Raw genomic sequence first — 8,726 nt, forward strand, 5'->3', positions numbered from 1 at the left:
GACCCTGCTTATCGGTTCTGCTTGCTGGATTCACAGCTGCCTCACCCCCTTAATCGCTTAAAACAGGCCTTGAAAAGGAAACTTAAAATGTAACCCCCTGTTCACATATAAGAAACTTAGCCCCCTAGTCACATAAGTATATGTGTTCTAAGATTTAAAATATGGTTATTTTTCAGGTTAATTCAGGTGCTCTATCAGATTATAGAACCCCCCTATTAAATCCCTCCACCCCTCTCCCTTTTTCACACCTCCCTCCCCCATCAGAGCTGTCTGTTCTACAGTGTGTTTTTATCATTTGTTCTTTCTCTGACTGGCATATTTCACTTAGCATAATGTTCAAATAAACTTACTTGTGAGGATACCTTAAGGAGACCCAAGCGAGACTCCACTTAAAATTTGTAAGCATGAGTTTGAGCGCCTTTGTCCACCGCTCCTCCGTGTTCAGGCGGGTTCTGATGGAGTAGAACTCACCGGCTCCCGGGTCTCCCATCAGGCCGTCCGCCACATGGATGGTGTAGGGCATGCAGAGGGCGGGCTCGCCCTTCTCCGCTGCCTCCTTGAACTGCTGCATGCAGTCCAGGAAGGCCACCATCGCCTCGTCAAACTTGTTGTCCACGAGAGCACTCTGCCACGACGTGCAGAACAATGGCAGCTCCACGGAGTCGTCTGTTACGGACTTCAGATAGGAGTGGGCTCCGCACGGGCTGAGCCGGTACCTCTGAAACTGCAGGCCGACTGTGTGAGACAGGGCCAAGAGCAGCAAGGCCGTGTGCCCCCAGGCTGCGTTGATCTCACTCCAGCTCCAGGGGACGGTGGGGTTGCAGCCCAACCTGAAGCGATTGATGATGGCCAGGGGGCCATCACAGCAGATCTCAAACGCGGCCTTGAAGGCGTTGGTTCTCTTCAGCCGGGTGAGCTGGGTCTGGGCATACAGCAGCCGGTCCTCCACGCTGCCCACCTCATCCTGCAGTTCCAGTTGCTGCCGTTGCAGCTCACTGAGGTCCCTGTAGGACTGTGTTTCCTGCTGCTGCAGCGCCTCCGTCTCTGCCCGGGGTCTGCTTTTCTGTGCCTGCAGCGCCTCCGTCTCTGCCCGGGCTGCCTCCAGAGCCTCAGCTGCCTGTTCTCGGTTCTTCTCCACCTCCTCCAGCTCCTGGACCAGCCTCGCTTCCTCCAGCTCCACGGCCTTCAGCTCCTCCTGCAGTGTCTCCCTCGCGTCCTCACTTAATCCATCCCTGGTCTCCAAACAGCGCTGGTAGTCCTGAATGTCAGATTCTGAGGCCCTGAGCTGGGTGTCCAGCTGCTCCAGCAGGTTGTCAGTACAGCCCTCACACAGGGGGTGGCCCAGCTCTTCACCGGCTAGGATGTCAAAGACACCGCTCGTGGTTCTGTGGATGCTACTGAGAGTCCCTGCAGAGCCCAGCTCCCCGAGCAGGGTGAAGTTGCTGGGCCTGGACCAGGAAATCTCGTCCTCACTGAGGGTGGTCCAGCCGGAGGCACTCTCCTGCAGCTCTTCAAGGTCTGTCTCCATCCCGGAGGCAGAGCCTTCCTCCGGAGCTGCTCCTGGCTCCCCCTGGGCTGAGGGGAATCTTGAAGCTGCAGGTTCTTGGCTGAGGTCAAGGCCCAAGGTCTCCGAGGAACTAGTCCGCCTCAGGGGCCCGCGGCAGAAATGGCACATGAAGCGGATGGAGGACATGCTGGAGGTTTTGACTTTCACCGTTGACTCTAAGTTTCCTCTGGCTCCCCTGTTACTTCTCCATTTATACTTTGTAAGGTCCCATAGGGGAGTGAGTTTTAAAATGCATATCTCATCTCTCTCCGCCTCAAACCTTACCCTCCCTTAGCTGTTTTAGATAAGGGAATCTTTCTCAGTGGAAAATCCAATCATCTCACATTCTTTAACATTTTTAAGGCATATATTTTTTAAAAATGTATCTTTATTGATTTCAGAGAGGAAGGGGGAGGGAGAGAGAGAAACATCAATGATGAGAGAGAATCATTGATCGGCTGCTTCCTGCATGCCCTTGACCAGAATCGAACCCTGGACCCTTCAGTCCACAGAGCCAAACCAGCTAGTGCTAAGGCATATCTTAAGAGTAATCTTTCTACACTTGATCTTAGCCAAAAGGCCGAGAAGAGATGAGAGTAATCTTCCTAAACCTAAAGTCTGATCATGGTACCTCCCTCCTTAAAATGTTTAATGCCCTTATCTTACAGTGGTTCTCAACCTTCTGGCCCTTTAAATACAGTTCCTCTTGTTGTGACCCAACCATAAAATTATTTTCGTTGCTACTTCATAACTGTAATGTTGCTACTGTTATGAATCGTAATGTAAATATCTGATATGCAGGATGGTCTTAGGTGACCCCTGTGAAAGGGTCCTTCCACCGCTAAAGAGGTCTCGACCCACAGGTTGAGAACCGCTGCCTTAAGATAAGGTCTTAGCATCTTAACCTGATACCAAGGCCTCTGCCCATCTTTTCAGCTTCTCTTCTCCCTCCCTCCCTCCCTCCCTCCCCTCTCCTCCCTTTTTTATCAAGTAATTTTTGAAAATCCTCTTCTCCTCCTTTCCCCTCCCCTCCCCTCCCTTCCTCTCCTTTCTTTTCTTTCTTTCTACTTTTAAATTCCCTGGACATCTTCCACTTCATAGAATGGGAAACTGAGGCATGGAGGTGGGGGTATGTGGCAAGGATCATGATAAGGGGTCCCTGCGCTGGGGATTGTGCCTCAGGTGGGAGGGAGGGAGAATGCCCTTCTCGTGGGAGGAGGCCTTGTTGATGAGCGCGGGGTACACAGTGGACGCCCCCTCATAGAGCACATCCTCACCGCTGAGTATCTGGGAGATGGGCGTACCGGGCGCAGCGCCTGCAAGTCCCGGTCCCTGGTTGAAGAGCTGGATGAAGTCCAGGGCTGCTGCCACCAAGGCCCTCAGCCGGTGAAAAGGTGTCCGCCGCACTCCTGGCGGGGCGCAGTTCCGGGACTCGAAGAGGCCCCAGCGAGACTGCACTACAATCTGTAAGCGTGAGCCTGAGCGCCTTTGTCCACGCTCCTCCATGTTCAGGCGGTTCTGATGGAGTAGAGCTCACCGGCTCCGGGGCTCCATCAGGCCGTCCCCACGTGGACGGTGTGCAGAGGGCGGGCTCGCCTTCTCCGCTGTCTCCTTGGTCTGCTGCATGCAGTCCAGGGGGCCATCGCCTCGGCAAACTTGTTATCCACCAGAGCGCTCTGCCCCCAGGTGCCAAGACCGTGTCTCAATCACTATTCAACACCTGGCACAGTGACTGGCACAAAGGAGATGCACGCACAGGATTTTCTAATTAATGAGTGAGAATATCTATTAAAGTTCCAAAATGAGAGAGAAAGGAGGGAAGGGAAGGGAAGGGAGAAGAAAGAAAGAAAGAAAGAAAGAAAGAAAGAGAGGGAGAGAGAGAGGGAGGGAGGGAGGGCGGGAGGGAGGGAGGAAGGAAGGAAGGAAGGAAGGAAGGAAGGAAGGAAGGAAGAAAGAAGGTCCTACTTTATGGCATTTTTTGGTGACTGCAAAGAAAGAAGAAAAAAGTTTACAAAGGAAAAAAAATCAGATTGACTAAAGAATCCTCACCTATCAAAGCAATATTGTTAAGAAAAGGAGTTTAGCCCTAACCGGTTTGGCTCAGTGGATTGAGTATCAGTCTGCGGATTGAAGAGCCCCAGATTCGATTCCGGTCAAGGGCATGTACCTTGGTTTCAGGCACATCCCCAGTAGGGGGCGTGCAGGAGGCAGCTGGTCCATGTTTCTCTCTCATCGATGTTTCTAACTCTCTATCCCTCTCCCTTCCTCTCTGTAAAAAATCAATAAAATATTTTTTTTTAAAAGAAACAGCTCTGGGAATAGACCACAAATACCAATATCAAACAGCTTCAAGAGTCGATGCCTCTAGTTGCCAGGATCCCTTATCTGGGTGTCAAAGAAAGAATTCCTAATGCCTTTGTGCAGCCTGATCAGACCTGTATGTTCTTAAAACCATTGGGACATCAGTGGGGTGCATACTATAGGCAAACTCTCCGGCATCTTGCCTTTGGGACTTACCAGTGATATAGTTGGAGATAATTCCACACTAACAAGTATATCAGCTTCATTCATTTTTTAAAAAGCTTTTTAGTTTGAGATAATTTCAACCTTGCAGAATAGCACGAAGAACTCCAGGATGCCTCCACTCGGGCTCACCAGTTGCTGACGTCTGGCTGCATTTGCCGCATGCTAATCACTCCCCCATCCCCTCGCCCGTGTCTGTGTCAGTGCGTGTCCTGAGCCACTGGAGAGCAGGTTGCATATGTCATGACCCTAAATCCGTCAGGGTGTATTTCTTAAGAATAAGGATATTCTCTTTCACAAGCAGTACACTTTTATAAGATTCAATGTTGGTACAAACTATCCATTTATAACCCACATGCAGATTTTATCAGTTGTACCAAAAACGTCCTCTTACAGCAATTTTACTTTCCTGATCCAGCATCCCATCCAGGATTGGGTATAATATTTGTCTTGTTTTATTTAACCTGGCATAGTTTTCAGCCTTTTTTATCATTCCTGACATTGATATTTTTGAAGAGGTGTTTTTACTACCTCCTTCATTTTACATGATGAAGAGTTGGTAGGAGCCAGAACCGGTTTGGCTCAGTGGATAGAGCGTCGGCCTGTGGACTCAAGGGTCCCGGGTTCGGGACCCTTGGCATGTACCTTGCCAAGGGCATGTACCTTGGTTGTGGACACATCCTCAGTTGGGGGCGTGCAGGAGGCGGCTGATCGATGTTTCTCTCTCATCGATGTTTCTAACTCTCTATCCCTCTCCCTTCCTCTCTGTAGAAAATCAATAAAACATATTTTAAAAAATTCAAAAAAAAAGAGTTGGTAGGAGACAAATTGGGTTGGCCCTGAAGGCTGTTTCTTACCTCCTCCCTATATCAGCAATTTTCAATCCGCGTGCTGTGGCAGGCACACTGGTGTGCCGCAAGAATTTGTAAAACATGCAGTACCTGACTAGTCCGGGGCACTGACCTCTTCCCTCTGACTGTCAAGCTAAAAAATGACAACAGCCGACACAACAATAGCCATCTGGTGTGAATGAATCAAAACGATACCTATTTTCTGCTCCTCAGAGGGCGGGACCATGCCAGCCAGGTGCCTAGGGCCACGACCCGTGGGATGTGGGCCAGGCTGGCGCTTGGCACTCGGTGTGTCCCCCCAGCTGGGGCCAGCCCACCAGTGCTCTGTGTGTTCCTAGAGCCAGACTCCTTTCTTAGCCGATGTGGGGGCAGCCCCACAGCACCTCCAGTGGGAGCAGCGGGCTCCACTCACACCTGCGCACATGGTCTGGCTCAGCACACATGGGCCACACTGACGACTGGTGAGCGGGGCCTGTGACATTGGACGGGTCTCGTGGACAGGAAGCGTGCAGGCCTGTGCGATGACCACGATGGTGGCAGTGGCTGGCTGTGGCCGCTCCTGTAATGGCCACTCCAGGCTAGTGCTCAGGCATGTTCGTGAGTCACTAGGTGGCACTGCTCCTAAGTAGCAAAGCGCCACGGGAAGAAGCCTGCGGCCGAGGAGAAGGTGTACCTGGAGCCAGAGTATGCCAAGTCCAGGACCACCCACTGCGAGTTCAGGGAGCTGGTGGGGCTGCCCCGGGAGACCGACCTCAACGAGTGGCTGGCCCGCAACACCACCGCGTTCTTCACCTCGTCAACCCGCAGTACAGCACGATCTGGGAGCTCTGCACGGGGGAGGCGTGCCAGACCATGGCTGTGTGCAATGCACAGTACTTACTGCTGGTGTGATGAGCAGGGAAGAAGGTCAAGTGCACTGCCCCCCAGCACGTCGACTTGGTCATGAGCTCTGTGCAGAAGCTGGTGACGGACGAGGACGTGTTCCCCAGCTCCTTCGAGTCCCTGGTGAAGAAGATCTGCAGGTACCTGTTCCACGTGCTGGCCCACATCTACTCGTCCCACTTCAAGGAGACCCTGGCGCTTGAGCTGCATGGACACTTGAACACCCTCTACATCCACTTCATCCTCTTCACCAGGGAGTTCACTCTCCTCGATCCCAAAAGACCGCCGTCATGGACGACCTCACGGAGGTGCTGTGCAGCGGCGGGGGCCATGGTGGGGGTCCCGGGGCACAGAACCATGTGAAGGAGAGGTGAGCCGCATGGCCAGACAGGCATGCACGTGTGCAGAGACGGTGGCATGAGTGCCGGCGTGTGTCCCTCTGTGTGCGCACACGTGCTGGGCAGCTGGCAGGAAGCTGGAGAGGGGACACTGCCCAGGCCAGGCCAGGCCACGCAGAGTGTGGACCCCGAAGCCGGCCTCTGCGTGCTTCCCGCTCCGTTTTCCTGTTGGATGGACAAGTGCCGCTTGTGGAGAAGCACCTGGTACTCCTTCCTCCGCTCAGCACACCAAGTGGACGCTGCTCTGTCTCCTCTGGGCTTCCTTTCCTTGTCTTCTCTGCGGCAGCCCCACTTCCCCGGCTCTGGGCTCTGAGAAGTCGCCAGGGAGATGGGGCTCCTCCCAGGCCTGGGGCTGCAGACCAGGGTTCCTCATGGCCGTGTTGTTTCAGGGCGGGTTATCTTACATTCCTCCCGTCTCCCCTCGACTGGATCTTGGCTGTTGGCAGTTCAGCATGGGGGGGGGAGGGGCAGTGATGCTTGGTAGGGCCCCCCCAGCCCATGTCCCCGTTCCTCCTGCCCCTGCCGCCCAAGAGGGACCCCTGGACTAGCCGGCCCTGGGACCGAGGCATTGGGGTGGCAGCCTGTGCGGAGCAGCTGTGGGCAGAAGGCAGAGCCTGGCACACTCTGCTCCGCTCTGTTTGCTCGAATAAAAAGAATTCTCTCCAGTTAAAAAAAAAAATGATACCTATTTTGTCAGATGGGCAAAAATATATTTTTGGTGTGCTGCAGGATTTTAGTAATTTAGTTCATGTGCGCCATGAGATGAAAAAGGTGGGAAATCGCTGCCCTACCGATTCTGAGTCAGCACAAAGGAAGAACAGGGTGGTACCAGTGATGGGGCTCTGGGGGCTCCCCATCCTAACAAGTCCACTTCCTGGCCAGGTTGCTTTCCTGCTCCAAGGTGGCCTATATTCTCTGACCCCTTTTCCTCTAGAGAGAGCACTGGATGGGGGAGGAGAGGAGGGTGGCATCCCTCTTTTTTTAAAAAAGAAAATATATTTTATTGATTTTTTACAGAGAGAAAGGGAGAGAGATAGAGAGTTAGAAACATCGATGAGAGAGAAACATCGACCAGCTGCCTCCTGCACATCTCCCACTGGGGATGTGCCCGCAACCCAGGTACATGCCCTTGACCGGAATCGAACCTGGGACCTTTCAGTCCGCAGGCCGACGCTCTATCCACTGAGCCAAACCGGTTTCGGCTGGCATCCCTCTTTATTGAAGAACTTTCTTGTTTTAAAAATAAATATATTTTTATCGATTTCAGAAAGAGGGAGAGGGAGAGAGAAATATCAATGATGAGAGAGACTCATCGATTGCACGCCCCCTGCTGGGGATCCAGCCCCCAACCCGGCATGTGCCCTTATAGGGAATCCAACCGTGACCTTCTGCGTCATGGGTGGACGCTCAACCTCAGCCACCCCAGCCGACTGAAGAGCTTTAAGCACAGGTCTCTATGTAGAACATGAGGCTCAGGAGATCATTGTGTGCTTAGCTCAGAAATTATTTTATAATAAACCCTTTATGTTTGCCCTTTTGGGCACTAGTGGGATTATGTATGTGTGTGGTGTGCACACGCATGTGCATGCACCCCCTTTGCACTGTAATTAATGATCCAGTCCACCTCAGTGCTACACATTTTTGGAAGCGGCAAAATCCAACTGCCTCCCTCCCCAGGGTAAGAAACGGTCCCCCCACTCCCAGTCCTGGAATGTGAGTCACTGGAGGGAGGATGCGTGTGTCTCCATGGTGTCCACTGATTCCTGGCGGGTAAATCTTCGTGTGTGTGTGTGTGCGCGTATGTGCACGTGTGTGCATGTGTGTGTGTGTGTGTGTGTGTGTGCGCTTGCTCAATAAACTTACACAAGAGAACCTGAGTGAGGGAGGAATAGATGTTATATATTTAGTTCATTCTTTGAAATGGAATCGGCTACAAAGTTTTTAAGCAACCAAGTAACTGTATCTCATGGCAACATGTTAGAATATCGAAGGTGAATGGAAAGGATTATGATGCATAGAAAATCCAAGTTGGAATGTAGCTGACGGGCAGATAAACACCAGTTTGCAGCTACTGAAAGGTGGGGGGAGGGACATATAGTTTATTACAAACAAAAAGAGCCAAGATAACAGGCTCGGAGAAATGAAGTTCAAAGGACTAGAAGTGGCTCCTGAATAGCAGTGGAAAGTCCAGCGTGGTTTCACTAACATGACTTCGCAGCGGCCTCCCCCCGGCGATGACTTCGGCGTCTACTACGTCCTGTGAGCCTCTGTCCACTGCGGCTTTCTCACTTCGGGGGGAGGCGGGGAGCCCACGCTAACGCAGTCGGGGAACGGGCCGCCTTTGGGAGGGTTCCCCCCGACCTTACCCACTGGAGGTCCCCCAGAAGGAAGGGAAGATGCTATTTGACATGTAGGCAGTAGATATTCCTGAAGGGCGACAGCCCAGACCTCCCGTGACATCGGTAAATAGAAGTGAAACGACCCTCCATGTAACAGTGAGCCCTTTCGGACCCGCAGGGTGCTGCC

The 8,726-nt window shown here is 52.5% G+C and overlaps 2 protein-coding genes and 1 pseudogene across 2 annotated transcripts in view; 2 read left to right on the forward strand and 1 right to left on the reverse strand.

Moving 5' to 3' along the window:
• Nucleotides 1–261: 261 nt before the first annotated feature.
• Nucleotides 262–1,951, reverse strand: LOC102767074 (beclin-2-like). Its single transcript, XM_006756037.2, has 2 exons — nucleotides 1,079–1,951; nucleotides 262–1,036 (listed from the first exon to the last, which is right to left on the reverse strand). Exons 1-2 carry the CDS (start codon nucleotides 1,691–1,693, stop codon nucleotides 347–349), a joined length of 1,305 nt encoding a protein of 434 aa, XP_006756100.1. The 5' UTR covers nucleotides 1,694–1,951; the 3' UTR covers nucleotides 262–346.
• A 1,953-nt stretch (nucleotides 1,952–3,904) lies between these two features.
• Nucleotides 3,905–6,176, forward strand: LOC107181860 (annotated as a pseudogene).
• A 2,230-nt stretch (nucleotides 6,177–8,406) lies between these two features.
• Nucleotides 8,407–8,726, forward strand: part of USP50 (ubiquitin specific peptidase 50) — a 31,142-nt gene continuing 30,822 nt past the window's right edge. Inside the window, exon 1 of the mRNA XM_006756007.2 lies at nucleotides 8,407–8,459. Coding sequence (XP_006756070.1) covers nucleotides 8,407–8,459 — 53 coding nt within the window. The remainder of the gene's footprint in view (nucleotides 8,460–8,726) is intronic.

Source organism: Myotis davidii, unplaced genomic scaffold, assembly GCF_000327345.1.
Source record: "Myotis davidii unplaced genomic scaffold, ASM32734v1 scaffold132, whole genome shotgun sequence".
Lineage (NCBI taxonomy): Eukaryota > Metazoa > Chordata > Mammalia > Chiroptera > Vespertilionidae > Myotis > Myotis davidii.